This window comes from Thunnus albacares, chromosome 11 (genome assembly GCF_914725855.1).
Source record: "Thunnus albacares chromosome 11, fThuAlb1.1, whole genome shotgun sequence".
Lineage (NCBI taxonomy): Eukaryota > Metazoa > Chordata > Actinopteri > Scombriformes > Scombridae > Thunnus > Thunnus albacares.
Genome location: NC_058116.1, coordinates 1233147 through 1247976, shown reverse-complemented (window position 1 = coordinate 1247976; position 14830 = coordinate 1233147). Strand labels below are relative to the sequence as shown.

The 14830-nt window shown below is 40.8% G+C and overlaps 1 protein-coding gene across 5 annotated transcripts; it reads right to left on the bottom strand.

Annotated features, from left to right (window-relative positions):
- Positions 1 to 1921: 1921 nt before the first annotated feature.
- On the bottom strand, positions 1922 to 7220 carry LOC122992802 (ubiquitin carboxyl-terminal hydrolase 37-like). Of its 5 annotated transcripts, none has more exons than XM_044366740.1 (17): positions 7004 to 7220; positions 6735 to 6793; positions 5956 to 6025; positions 5776 to 5846; positions 5571 to 5652; positions 5379 to 5458; positions 5065 to 5268; positions 4697 to 4774; positions 4371 to 4502; positions 4132 to 4255; positions 3885 to 4036; positions 3458 to 3557; positions 3291 to 3367; positions 3038 to 3146; positions 2878 to 2938; positions 2518 to 2675; positions 1922 to 2366 (listed from the first exon to the last, which is right to left on the bottom strand). In XM_044366740.1, the coding sequence occupies exons 1-17, from the start codon at positions 7031 to 7033 to the stop codon at positions 2361 to 2363; spliced, it is 1593 nt and encodes a 530-aa protein (XP_044222675.1). In that variant the 5' UTR covers positions 7034 to 7220; the 3' UTR covers positions 1922 to 2360. The 5 variants fall into 5 exon arrangements, with proteins under 5 accessions (XP_044222675.1, XP_044222674.1, XP_044222678.1 ...); XM_044366739.1 differs by having other exon boundaries at positions 5956 to 6028; positions 7004 to 7219; XM_044366743.1 differs by having other exon boundaries at positions 5776 to 5825; positions 5956 to 6028; positions 7004 to 7219.
- Positions 7221 to 14830: the final 7610 nt, after the last annotated feature.

The following is a 14830-nucleotide window of genomic DNA, read 5'->3' as shown; positions in this document are numbered from 1 at the left end:
GGGCTGGACTGTCCTGTGAAAACAGCTTTACTGCAATGTTAGAATTGTGTTTTATTATTTACCAACACAAACATCCTCCACATCACTGCAAAAACACAAGCAGAAACAAACAAACAATATAGACAATAGGGCTGTAGTCTGCTGGTCGACTGGTCGATTAGTTGGTCGATATGCTCTCGTCTAACTAAATTCTCATTGGTCGAATAATCTCCGTGTTATTTTCATAAGGAGAAAAGTGCTACATCAATAGCTTTCCAGGATTAATCCATTATGTCCTGCGGCGGGAGGAACAGACTAACAAATTACCTGTGAAAACGGGGGTGTTTTGAATACACCCCCGTTTCCACAAGTTTGAACTCGCCCAACCTAATGGAGACTGCTGGGTCTGACTGTACTCAACGTTTACTGAACGTTTACTGAATCAGTGTTTCTCCATAATGACACAACGAGAACCAGGCCAAAAAAGTATTTTTTAATATTTGATATTATCTGTCGTTGCCTGGGAAACTACTGGTAGCGTAACGCCGTTGAGGAATACGTCATTGCGTAGTGTATTTGCGTAGCGAGTGGGAAAGAGCGAGGGGCAGAGAAGTGACGGTGGATGCAGGCGGAGCAGAGGAAAAGGTTAGTAGTAAGTTGTCAGTCTGGCAGTAAATGTACAGCACAGACTACAGTGTGTCAGTTAATAAATGCTAAAAAGTCACGTCTGTTGTCTCCCCAAATGCTGGAAAAGTCAAGGAGGTTAGCTCCAAAGTTAGCAACAATGGGTTAGCCTAACCTGAAGACACAAAACAGAGAAATACAGAACAGAGAAATGTGTGGCTGCCGAGTTTACTGTGTCCTAATAGACAAAGCGCTTCCATAATCTGACCGTAGACTTTCAGGAACTGCCTGATACTGAATATCTTTGAACAGTCTCCCACTGTAGACTTCCAGTCTTGAATTGTTGGAGCCAGATTTGATTTCCAAAATAATATTGTATGATTATAATACTGTAGATGAATCATATAAGCTGTGAATCATCATATTTACTCATAAAATAAAAATATTATGTGTGTAGAATTTGAGTCATAAATGAATCATTAAAACACTGTAACATTCTTTATGATTTCTTCATAAACCAAAAAGCTTTTTCTAACTTTCCATTCCAAGTGCATCTTGGTTCATTGAGGAAACGTATACAGCTACAGTCCTGCTGTTGTTATTACTGCCATAATATCAGCTGAGCCTGGACAGGACATCACTTATACTTTACCTGTGCTCTCTCACAAACTAATGAGGCTTTATAGCTGGTTTCTCCCTCACGTCCATTCTGTTCTGTTGGTAATAAACAGATTTTAATCAGTCTCATTCTATAGGCCTGACAGCTGTAGATCCATAATCAGTATCAGAGTAGCAGTTATCAGGTGTTTTCCTTTTAAAACTGACTTATTTAACACGTTTGACAGTTGAGACGATGCACCTGGTGAGTAACTGTTGTCTCCTCAAAATGAGGCTGCAGTGAGCCAGGACGTCTTGCTTTGGTGAATTAAACTCCTCCATCCTCACATGTGATGCATCTCTGTCTTTGGGCAATAATTCAGTATAAATATGAATTGAATTGATTTGACATGATGGTTAGTTGTCTGTCTCCTCTACAAGAGTCTAACACTTTGTGGACAGGAAGGAAAAAATGTCAACAAATATAAACCAGCAATTACATTTCCTTCAAAACATATTAGGCAAAACAATTCAACAGTATGAACATCTATTGAAGATCTGTCTTCTCTTTCTTTGTTTCTATACTTATTGAACGTAACACTCAGTGTTTGCTGTTGTGGACAATGATGAGACTTCTTGATCACTGAGGTCCATTTCAAGCATAAAGACTCAATAACACTGAGAGTAAAATACACAAATAAAGAGCAGGATCAAATCCTTCTTAATTCTCAAGTTATTTATTTATTTCTTTTTATTTACAGCTGGTCGTTCCCAGAGAGCAAGCCACGTTGATTCAGAGCAACTCATCTCCATGTCTGACAGTAACAGTCCAATCCAGAGCCGCATTAGAATGATGTATGTAGGAGACGAGTTGTGTGGCGACAGTGGCGAGGAAAAACTCCCTCTAACGTGGAGAAACCTCGGGAGGAACCAGGCTCTCTGGAAGAAGCCCCTCCTCCTGAGGGCTGGGGGTCCTCCTGCTGCTTCAGACCATGATACGAGCTGCTGGTCCGACCTGAACCTCCGTCTTCTCCTTCACCACCTGCAGAAAGACAAAAGAGAAGAACACACTTACCTGTGATGTCCAGTTCCCGTGGTCGCTCACCTCCACTGCATCATCTTCAGCAGAGTGCCACACAGTCCCCCATCTCCACACTGCTCTACATCTGAGAACAGAGAAAGTCATACAGAGTGGGTGGATTAGACAATCCCTGTGAACAACAACGTGTGTGTGGGCTCACTGTCTGGAGAAACAGTTCAAATCAAACAACATCAGAGTCACTTTGACTTCAGGAAGAGACACTTTTGTCATCTTACCCGTCTTTGGTAGAAAAGGATGTAGGCATCTCGCTGCCGCCGCTCACAGACAGAGGCCCCCTTTGTCTCTGTGACCTCTGAATCGTTATAAATGAGCCAGCGGTCAGCGAGGTCATCCAGCTCCACATCTGGGTGCACTCCGTCACTTATGTAGTGTCCTAACAGGAGAGGAGTCACTGTTAGATCAGGTGTCTTAACTTGCACAGGTTATGAAGGTCAACTGATCTCTACAGCTGACTTGTGTATGATTCATTTCAGTTCAAAAAATGGTTTAACAAAAATGCTCAAATAATGAGTCTGAGAAGCTGATAGATGAACCACAGAAGGTGACAGTGTGATGTCAGCGTGTCATCATCTTACCTTGTTCCCCTCCAGAGCCTAAATGGCTGATGACGCTCACCAGACTGTACCAACCATCAGCCTGAGGAGGAACACAGTCAACAACACACACATATAAAACACCAGTACACACAGACCACATGTTTACTTTGTATTTGGACTCAGGTGAGTTGTTTCTTACCTGGCTGGAGGTCACCAGCAGCTCTCTGAACAGCTCCACTGGGTATCGAAGCTTCTCCAGCTGCAGGAACGGAGTGAAGCTGAAACGTTTCAGATGAAGCATCAGCACCCTGTAGACAGGAAGTAAACACAAGAAGAAGAAAAGACATGAGAACCAGGAGATGAAGGAGAAGTAAAGTGTGTGTGTGTGTGTGTGTGTAGTTCAGCAGGTCCTTTAAGGTCAGTGGACCACAGTTGGATGTGATGTCACTCACTTGGGAAGGTTCACAAAGGTGGACTGCTGGCCAGATGTGTTGGCACCGCAGTCACACCTGAAGTCCAAGTCTGTCTCCTGAACAACAGAGACAACATGCTGTCAGTGACATACTGCATAATAAAACAGCAAGGATGATGTCACTGAAGGAGGACAGGTGGATCTTACCTTCAGGTAATCCTGGAGCATCTGCTGGACTGAAGCTCCAGGCACCAGGTCCAGAGACAGGTTGTTGAAGTCCTCTTCTCTGGTAGTCCGGGCTCCACACCTGCACATTCAAGGGACAGAACATCAAATTACAGCTGCAGAGGTCATGATGAGGCGTCCTGTTGTAGGGATTTAGTAGCACAGCTGGAAGGTTAAAGAAGGTTCAAAATCTCTGTGGCATCCTGATTTAACATTAAGACTTAATGTGGAAACTTTTGACAATGTTTTGTATTTATGGGGAAAAGAAGGAAAATGGGAGAAAGGTGTTTTGCTGTTTCACTGAAGATATGTGATATGACATATGGCATATATACATAAAAAAGCTGTATGAAGAGACAAGTGTGTTGAGCTGTGATTGTGTGTGATGTGTTTCTCTGTCTTCTTTTACCTCTTGCAGATCCTTGTGTTCTTCATCTGGAACTCAAAGTGGTCTTCAACGGGGCACCTGTAGCTTCTTCCCACGCGGGCAGCTGCTTCCTGCAGCGCTGGCGACAAACTCCTCATCTGATCCAGGAGAGTTGTCAGCAACTCATGAGCATCCTGAACACACAGAGACACACACAGGGTTTGATGCACAGAGGAGGAACTATCAGGAGGAGGTGAAACAACAGAAACAATCAAAGCAGCTGACTCACTTTCTGGTTGAAGTCCTGGAACTCCTGAGCCTGGACAGAGAGGGCGCTCTTGAACATAAAGAGGGCCTGGAGTTTGTCACGGATGTCGACGGAGCGGTGAAGCAACGCGATGTTCATGAGTCTTCTGCAGAGGGTGAAGAAAAAATAAGAGAGGAGAGCTTCTGCTGTTATTTCAGTTCAATGTGTATGTGTGTGTGTGTGTGTGTGTGTGTGTGTGTGTGTGTGTGTGGCTGCTGTACCTGATCAGTTCAGCCTGAGGCACTGAACCCCACACCTCCACCTGGCACATGATGTCTGTGATGAAGTCCTTCAGCGTGAACAGGCTCTGAAGGCTGGAGTTCATATAGCAGATCTGAGCTGGATTGGGAAACCTGACACACAAACACAACTTGTCAGCACACACATCAACATCACTAACTGCAGCTGCTTTTCTCTCACTAGTTAGATTTCACTTTGCTTTGATGGATTTATGTTCTGTTACAGATCCATTTGTTAGTTTAGAGATGTGACAGAGCAACAACAAACCTTCTGTTAAATATTTGTGTTTTGAAACAGATTTACTCACCCAAACCAGTCGACCTGCTGACCTCTGAGTCTCTGGGAGGTCATGACATCACCATGACGGACGTGATGTGTTTTGGCACTACAAGAAGAGAGAAACACACACATAAACATACAGTCAATGTTTTCATGTAAAAGTGATGTAACGATCACACATGTGTTGACAGAGCTGATGCTGATGCTGCAGTACTGCCACACTAAAGAGACCAGATGTTGTCTGAAGAGCTTTTCATGTGAAAAAGTGAGAAAATGTTGATTACAATCAGGAACTATCTGATCAAAGAATAAGTCAACAAATCTGATCAGACATCAGATGGCAGCTTTTGATATTTTTGTGCTTTTGAATGTGAACTATGAACATGTGAAAGTGACCTGTTGGAGGACGAGTCCTGGTTGGTCAGTGTCCGATACCCAGAGAGGAGGAAAGATGTGAGTCTGTGCAGCTCATGTTTTCTGTTGGCTGCTTTCTTCTCTGTCTTCGTCACAGCTTCCTCCTCTTCCTCGGTGAGAGCATCAAACTCCACCACCTCATCAACCTCATCAGCAGTGAGAGTCCCATCTGTAGCTTTGACAGGGCTGCAACATGGAGGGAGAGACAGGCTGTAATTCTGTAGCAGACTTTGTTTTTGCTTGACTTTCTTTCTTCCTGACAAACACTGTCAGTGATGTGAAAAGAGTCTCGTTACCTCCTCTGAGGTTTCTGAGGGATTCTCTGCTCTCCGTCGTCTCCCTGGTCGTCGGCAGCCGGAGCGACTCGTCGATTTCTCTGTTGGAGGAAACAAAGACTCTCACAGTTCAGTAACACAGAGACACACTTTTGAATCCTTTACTAGTCCAGACTGGTGACTGTGTGATTGATGTGAAGCAGTGAAACTTACTCTGCAGCAGTCGAAGACTCGGCACCTCCAGCGAGTCTTCTTCTCTGGTTGTTGGTTGGCTGGAGCGTCTGAGGAGGTGACTCTGCTGACAAACACAGCTGGTTAATCTACTGCTGACTTAGTTTGAACTGTGGATAAATCATTTCCTGACTCTTAGTACAGACACTGTCAGCTCTGCTAGTGGGAGGAGGAATGATGTTTTTACCTCTGTTGGTGGCCGGAGCGTTGTCCCCTTTCCTCTCTTTCCCTTTCGCTCTTCTGACGTGACAACAAAAACTATCATAAGAATAAAGTATGTCTGACATCTTTTGTGGCTAAATACCAAATAGAGAGTTTACAAACTGCTCAAATCAGGTGAATGTGAAGCACTTCCTGTCAAACATACCACAGGTCGACCGAACAGTCTGTGCAGCCAAGGAGTCCTTCCTGGTGGCTTCTCCACAGAGGACTTCTGACTGCTGATAAAACACAAACACACTTTGACTTTTCACCATCAACTCATGTTTACAATCATTTGACAGCATTGTTTGAATGGACTGATCACTCTCCATAGTCAATACAGCAAATAACAGAATAGTGTCATTTGACTCATTTATTCAACTTTCAGTCATTTATGAAGCAAAAATCTCAAACATTTCCTGGTTCCAGCTTCATAAATGTGAGGATTTGCTGCCTTTCTCTGGTTTATGTCCTTGTTTACTGAATATCTTTTGACATTTGTAGATGTCAACTTGGAACTTGTAGACTAGAATTAATAGATTCATAGAAAAAATCATTCATAATGAAGATAATTGTTAGTAGCAGGTGTAAACCAGAGCTGGTTTTAAGTGCAAGTCAAGTCTTTGTAAGCAAATGACAAGTTAGTGTGTGACGCAGGGGACCATTACAAATATAGAAAAAGTAGAAACCCTGTAACACTTGTAATAAATCCTGATGATTCAACTCTGTGCTCACTCTGGAGGCTGTAGTTAGTGTTGATGTGTTGGAGTACATCATGATGGAAGTTTCTGACTCCATACATTTAAGAGAAGTTGACTAAATATCAGAAACACCTTTCAATATACTGTAGTCCACTACAACATCACTACAGTCTGCATCTCATGGTACAGGTGTTTCTATTTTTCTGCTCACTCAGTTCACTGTGTGCAGGTGAACTTTTCTTACCTCGCACTAGAGATGGAGCACAGCTGGCTCTCATCTTCCACAACTGACACTTTATTTTTCTGTTCAGGATAAAGAAAAATGTAGCAAATTAATTGTTAATTGAAAGAAAAATCATGTGTCTTCATAGCAGATATAAGCTATGTTCACAGACCCTGCTATCTATAAAAGTCTTGTTGAAGAAAGTCAGAGAAATAGCACTATTTCTGACTTCCAAGTTGACATAAACAAGGTGGAAAGTACAGAAAGTGTGTAACATTTGTAAAACTAACCTTTCGTAGACAGCTAGGCATTTTAAACATGGTTGCAGATCTTTCCGTAGATACAACGTGAGTAAAATGTTAACCAGCTGCTCTGTACTGTTTCAGGATCTTAAGTCAAAATCTGCTGAGCTGAATCAGAATGTCCTTTGTTGCATCATGACATGACAGTTCTAGAATGTCAGTCTCTATGACACAGACACTGCTGTCCATCCAATACTGTACATTATAGAATACAGACAGTGTACATGATTCAAATCATATATAGTCATTGCTACTAACAGTAGATACAGTATTTTAGTCTTGACTGCCTCACAAAGCATAAGCAAAGTGTCAACAAATGTTCAACAAGCAGACAAACCTGAATTTATAAATGAATATATATGTAAATGAACTTAATAGAATGTATTTACTGTCAATTATTATCATAGATCACTAATAATATCTGATCCTGAGCTGATGGCTGAGATCAGTCACTGTTGGTTAGTGTGTTCTTTAAAAGGCTGGCACTGTTTTATGTTCTCTTTACTGTCAACAAATCCCATTAAAAGACCAAAACCAATAGTGTGTTCATCCATCTCTCCATACTTTCTGTCTCAGAAAGTCTCCTACTGAAGATTCAAGTCTTTGAAAACAGCTCACAAATGACAGTTTCAAACAAGGTTCAGTAAAGTCCTATCAGCTGGGCACTGTAGTCTTTAGATAGACAGACGGATAAAAAGTCACTATTTTCTACAGTGGATTCATATATATTTTCATTCATCTGTTTACACTGGTGCAGTGTTTCTTAAACTTTGGCTCCCAACCCAGGTTGGTGGCAGTGCTCCTATTGTGCTTCTCACACTAGTATCAGCTTCTAACATTTCTATTTTTATGATGTTATTTCCTCTTGTCTCTCTCCCTGGTGCCTGATGTTTTGAGATCAAGATACAGGTCCTACATGCTAATGTTTAAGCCTACAACAAAGTCACATCACTTACTACATCATGGATATATTTTCTTGTATGTGAGTGTGGATGATGCAACAGTGTGGCTCATTGATGTATTTTGAATCGTTTTTGGGCAACAATGGAGCTTTCTATACATTTCTATGGCACAGAGGAATCAGATTTATAAGTCTTTAGATTTCATGGGATTTGTTGACAATAAAAAATATAGAATATTCTCAAATACTCACCTCCAAAGTTTGTATCTCACTTCATCATGAAGGTGGCAGCAGTTTGGATTCCCTGCAGTTCCAGTGGACTGTAATGACCCTGATTCACAGCAAAAATACATGAATAAATAATCCTTTTCTTTTAAGCTTCATTACTAGTTATTAAGGGCTTACAGTCAGGTATAGAATGTTGAACAGTGAAAAGTAAAAAATTAAAAGTTGAATTTAAACAATGGAGCTTTTTGTAGCCTTTATTTTTATATACAGCAACATCCCAAATTTCATTTGTGTCACTGTATTCTGGTGGTTAGATGAGATGGATGTTCTCTAAACTCTTCCCCTGAATTGTCCCTCCATAACTAAGCAGTGTGAACATTAGCTGCTAATGTTAGCAAGCAATGCTGGCAAAACTACCTAAAGCATTTACATTTACTTGCCACTTCCAAGGCCAAAGAGAATCATTTGCCTACGACATTCATTTGTTGGGATATATGTTATAATAAAAAACAACAGCAAAAAACCAAGCCATTCACCTACCGTGCAGTATTTCCCCGTTGTATAGAAGCTGGTTCTGGATGCTAACGTTAGCGGCTCTGTCCTGCTCTTTTTGGATGTGGGAAAGTTTACTCTCCAGCTGGAGTCCTTACCCGAGATAGTGTTACGTTTGCCAATATCATTGGTTTGCTCACTCCGCCAAATCGGACCAGCCCTATAACTGCAGTTGTCCATGAGTGAATGAGTGAGGGATGAAGTTACAGCATTAGTGAGCCGGCTGACTGTTAGAGTTTCCCCATTGGCCATTGCTCTTTCAAACTGAATTGGAGCGGATGATGGAGGTGGAGGACAGCAGCGTGACGCAGAGTGACTGTGTTTCCTGCTCCGAGCTCTGACACTAACAGCTTCAGTGTTAATTGCAGCGAACCTGGCTAAACCCCTGTTTAAACATACAGGTGCCAGCCTCTCTACCGTCATTTCTGTGATAGAATCTCCAGCTGTCAGTGTTGTCAGCAGCCGGTAGTAGAGACGCTTTGGATTTTATAACAAACATATATATAATACCAGGATGCTGGCTTTTTATTTCTTTTACATTTTCTCATCACAAATGATGAACAACAACATTGTGATGTTTCCAGCAATAGAAAGCATCCTTCACTGGAAACATCACAAGTTGGCAAGAGATGTGCACGGCCCAAGACAGGAAGGCTCTGCAACGGGTGATTAAACTCGCCCAGAACATCATCAGCACCCATCTAGCGAGCATCAGGGATATCGGTGAGGTGAGGAGCCTGTGCACCCTTGTGCCATCTTGCAAAAGATACCGCAGCCTCCATAATTCTCAACCAGGAAAGAGGCAGAAAAAAATAGTTAATAGTTAATTAGAGTTAAAATAAGTTCTCTTTCAAAACAAACATCTTAAGATATGAGTGGAAAGTATTGTTCTTGCAACTGCATTTATACCCTTTTTTCTGACTCAAATGTAGCTTAACCATGTCATGTGATGCTACTTCCCCAGATAGCAACTGACTCTGGACCGGATCCGCCTCCAAACCGGCAGATCCGTGTTACAGTCTCACCGGTTTTACATCCCTGTGCCAGATACGGACCGCATACAGGCTGACGAGTGGGTGTGTCAGTTAGACTCGCAATCAGTCAGCAGAGTCAAAGTAGTTACGGGCCAGATCCGCGGAAACGAGCGCGCGATTTTTTTTCTTTTTCCTTTTGTTCAGTTGTATCAGAACAGACCAAGGAAAAGCAGGAGACCGTTGGCGGCTTTTCTTCCAGCGTTGGAAAAAAATTTTATTACGGTAATGCGAACAATGTTGTGACAAAACAGTATTTAAAGTGGTTTTATGCCTCTTAACATAATTTCAGAAGGTTTTGACTTCCCATTTAAGCTTGCTAATAATATTATATCGGCAACGGCTAGCTTTTTAGCCGGGCTAGCTTACTTAACTAGCTAAGTTAGTTAGAATTAATAATGAATAAACAACTCTGTGTTTGTTATTAGTAATGTTACAACCAATGTCGCCCACAACTTGCTTTTCATCCGCATCTTACTGTCTGTTAACGTTACGTTAGCTGCTCATATAGCCAGTAGCATATAGGCTAACGGCTAACCTTAAGGCTAACTGCTAACATTAGTTTGAAACAGCACCATTTGACAGCACAACCGGTCTCTATTTCAGGTTCAGGTTCCCCCAGAGTGCCGCGGATCAGTAGGGTAAGTTTTTTTTTTTTTTCCTGCTTTGATTTCCCCATCATTACAGTAATTTTCAAATCCAGGCTATAAGTTAGTTAAAGTTTTACAGTAAGTAAAGGAGTAACGTAAAGAAGTTAAAAATTTCATCTAAAGTTAACTGTAATTCATTGTCTGATCGCTGTGTAATAAGTTGTGTAATGCGCTGCAATATGTATTACCATTGAGAAGCATATTGTATTTGGTTGTTAATTTAGTTGTTGTGACTAGCTAAGAGAGAGGTTCATTCACCTCTGTACTTGTAACGTTAGTCGGTTTGTTCATGGTGTTGTGTTGAATTGCTCTGGCACAGACTGAACAAAAATTGAACTTCATAGCCACTGGTTTCACAGCAGTAACCTGCGTGTGGCGATTCTGATGTGAACACGGTGTAAATGCATTATGTTACTCATAAACTTACAGTGCATGACATTTTAAGCATAAGTACAGTTGATCAGTATGCAATACTGAGCATTTTGAAATTTGAATGGAGTTGGTAACAAATAACAAATTGCATATTTAGGCTAAGCTTTTTATTACAAAGTGCTTTCTGTCACATGTCTGTCAGGGGTTAGTGAAATTTTACAGATTAAGTTATGTAAAACCGTGATGAGGTTCATGATATTAGTACACTGAGATGGCTGGTAGAGGTAGCTTGTTCTTTTTAATTTGCCCCACCTTTTGTCTTGTTTCTGCCGGCTTTGCACATACAGCCATTTGGGGTTGGTTTCACAAACAAAGACTTTCTAGTCACACTTCAGATAGATTTCTAAATTCATCTGGTGCACAAAGCTGTCTAATTCTTAATTATTTTAAGATGGACTAATTTGCTATTGAATCTGGGTAAATTTAGACTTTTTTGAAACTAAATAACATGACTGATTATTGAGCAACCCTGTCAAACCGCTCAGCTCTGTTCACTCCAGTAGAAAATATTTGTCTTCTGGAAGAATTTAAAGTTACAAAGACAATTGATTGTAAAAATTCAGTGAAGATTGCAACCATACAAAAAACTTACAGTAGCATAAAGTCTCAAGGCAGTGTAAATCCGTAGCAGAGGTGAGCTGCTGTGGCTTCTTAATGTGGCAGGGATCAGAACCTCTTCCAACTCTCCAGACTCAAAATGAAAATGACTGATGATGTCCACACTGCTGTATATTTCCAAAAGGTTACTAAACTCTCTAAAAACTCTTTCCCTCCTCATTGGTCACTTCACAAAAATGTTAACAAACCAAGATTTATGACACATATTTTCCTCTTTTTTTGTCATGTGGTGCCACTGGTCAGAAGTTGTCACTGATTGTTACCATGGAAACACTGGTCTGTTACCATGGGTCTTAGTTCTGAGTTAGCCTTGGGATAGGGTGTAGGGGTGTGCCCAAATACAAATACATTATTCGGCAAAGCACAAATAGTGTTTTCTTTGTTTGTTTTTTGTTTTTTTAACGAATATTTGTTTCATACAAATATTTTAAAACATGTCAAATATAAGCAGCCTTAAATGTGAAACTAGAGGTCTATAAGTTACATATTGGTTGTATATTGTAGAGCTTTTTTACTTTTTCCATATTTTTTTTGGTCACTTATTTGAATCTTCAGTTCATTTTCAAAAGCTTGTTGTAGGGGACCTTACAGTAAAATATTTTTTTTTTAGCATAATCATGTTGGTCTGTAGACAATACTGTAATTCTGGAGGTGATAACAGATTCATTATGTTGGTGAATGTCAACAAATATTTTTACTATTAGTCACTATTGGTTCTTTTTTGTCATAAATAATCTTTTTTAGAGACAAGATGAAAAGGAGGCAACCTCCATTAACAAGCTCTGGAGTCAGGCGGAGGGCCCGCTTATCACTTGAAAAACGACTCCATGACATTGCTGAAGACTGTCATTTAACATCAGAGCAGACAGTACCTAGGACAGACCCCTGCCACAGCACCAATGACACTGATGGCAACAATGACTGTGATTCTAGAGTCTTTCCTCAAGTGGAGGATGACAATTCAGACGGCCTTCACACAGACATAGCATGGGAAGAACAAGTACTTGTTTCAGAGTCTGATGCAGAAGCTGAATTTTCAGATGAGCATGTGAGCCTTTTGGACAGCTTGTCCAATTGGGCTCTACAGTTCAGTGTTTCTTTAGTAGCGCTCACAGCCCTCCTTAGTTTGTTAAGGGTGTACCACCCAGAACTCCCCAAAGATGCTAGGACTATCCTCAAAACACAAGTGAATTATAAAATCCAAGAAAAATGTGGTGGATTGTATCATTATAGCGGTATCTTGACAGCGCTTCGTAACACCTTAACTCGGCTGATTGACAATGTTGCTGATGGCTTTACATTTAGGCTGCAGGTTAATATTGATGGGTTACCATTGTTTAAAAGCAAAAATATTCAGTTGTGGCCTATTTTAGGACTTCTGTTAAGTGTTCCAATGAAGGAACCTGTTGTTCTTGGCCTTTTTTGTGGTGGACAAAAACCAAATCCAGCCGATGAATTTTTGCGAGACTTCACACACGAGTTACAACAGCTACAGGAAGGATTTCATTTCAGAGGGAAAAAAGTGTTCATCAAACTGGATTCTGTTGTGTGTGATACACCTGCGAGGGCATTTTTAAAAAACACAAAGGCTCACAATGCATACCATGGATGTGATAAATGTTCCCAGCCAGGTGTTTACATTAACCGACGAATGACATTCCCCATAAATGATTACATGTTACGGACAGACTCATCATTTTCAGAGAGAACTGATGAGGACCATCACCATGAAGGACCTCATGGATTTTCTGATTTAGATATTGGTATGGTTATTCGGTTTCCCCTAGATTACATACACGTTGCATGTTTAGGTGTAATGCGTCGATTGTTAAACATTTGGCTGAGGGGCCCTTTGAAGTTTCGTTTCTCCTCTAATCTTGTAGACAGGATTTCAGAAAGTCTAACTCAGATGTGTAGGTATATACCAGTAGAGTTTGCAAGGAAACCAAGATCCCTCAGAGAGTTAGATCGTTGGAAAGCTACTGAGTTAAAAATGACAAATTCTCTTGTATACAGGCCCTGTTGTTCTGGCACCATATGTAGACAGTAATTTATATAACAACTTCATGTTGTTATCTACAGGTATTTGCATCCTTGTCAGTCCACAGCTCTGCTCTGTGTATAGTAATTATGCAAACACATTGCTGACCACATTTGTATGTCATTTTGGGGAGCTGTACGGCAAAGATGCTTTAGTGTATAATGTGCATTCTTTGGTCCACCTATCTGCAGATGCACAATTACATGGTTGTTTGGACTCTTTCTCGGCTTTTCCATATGAAAATTACCTCCATAAACTGAAGAGGTTTGTGAGAAAGCCAGAATTCTCCCTTGCTCAGATAATAAGAAGATTATCAGAGGTTCAAAAGATTTGCAGCATTGAGTTGTCTTGTAAGAGTTTAAGAGGGCAACATTATGTTGGACCTGTTCCTGATGGCCTTCAAGCTGAGGCACAGTACAGAGAGCTACATACAGAAAAATGGGCAATGAAAGTTTCCACAGGTGATAATGTTTTTGCTATAGGCAGAGAAATCGGTGTTGTATATAACATCACTCAATCTGTGGAGGGAATTTATGTAGTATTTAAAGTTTTCACAAAAAGGGAAAAGTTCTTCAACTATCCCATGAGCTCTGATTTTCTCCAAACATTTATTGTCTCTCAACCAACAGGGCCATTTAAGGTGGCTAAAACATCAGAGATCTCTCATAAGTGTGTGCTCCTACCTTATAAGGATAGGTTTGTTGTCATGCCCTTCTTACATAGTGATAGGGCATAGTTGTGGTGGTGCGCATAGGAAGTGAGGGTGGGGACCTGTGTAGGGACGGACGGACAAAAAGACTCAAAAAGACTGAAGACTGACTTAACGCTGATGAGACCAACAGAAATGAAGAAGAGCAGCTTTACTCCACAAAGTGTTCTGGATACTTCTGGTTTTTAATGAAGTAAGTATCCTTAATGAATATCCAAAAAACCACCAAAACACTTGGTTTTAAAAAAAATGAATGTCACTGATGAATCAACAATCAATTAATTGACATTGATAACTTGATTGATCAAACATAGAGTAGGTAACCAACAAGTAGGAGATAAGAAATGGTTGGTGAGGCAGCCAGAAAATGTGCTGTGTTTTTTGTTGTAGTAACTGGTTGCATCACACCTTTCTGTTTGTTGAGATGGAGTTACAGGTGTGTGATATGTTTGAAGTCGAGCAAACCGTAGGCCGAGAGGATTCATTGCATCATAAGAAAGTCAACTATTTTCATCGTGCTGTTAGCAACCACAGTGTTATCTCATGCTGCACACATGGCACGAGTAGTTTTCCACACAATAGCAGGGCATAGTGAGTTGTTTATTTTGATGTGTTGGAGGTGTGTTAGTTCTCACAAACTACAGTAAGAGCAT

What these genes read in the sequence shown, in the direction of transcription:
- LOC122992802 (XM_044366739.1), bottom strand. Translation starts at nt 7,033, where the DNA reads ATGTTTAAAATGCCTAGCTGTCTACGAAAG. An exon ending in GACTGTTCGGTCGACCTGTG is followed by an intron (nt 5,847 to 5,955) that starts GTATGTTTGACA and finishes TTCTTATGATAG; the next exon opens with TTTTTGTTGTCACGTCAGAA. An exon ending in CAGCAGGTCGACTGGTTTGG is followed by an intron (nt 4,503 to 4,696) that starts GTGAGTAAATCT and finishes TTTGTGTGTCAG; the next exon opens with GTTTCCCAATCCAGCTCAGA.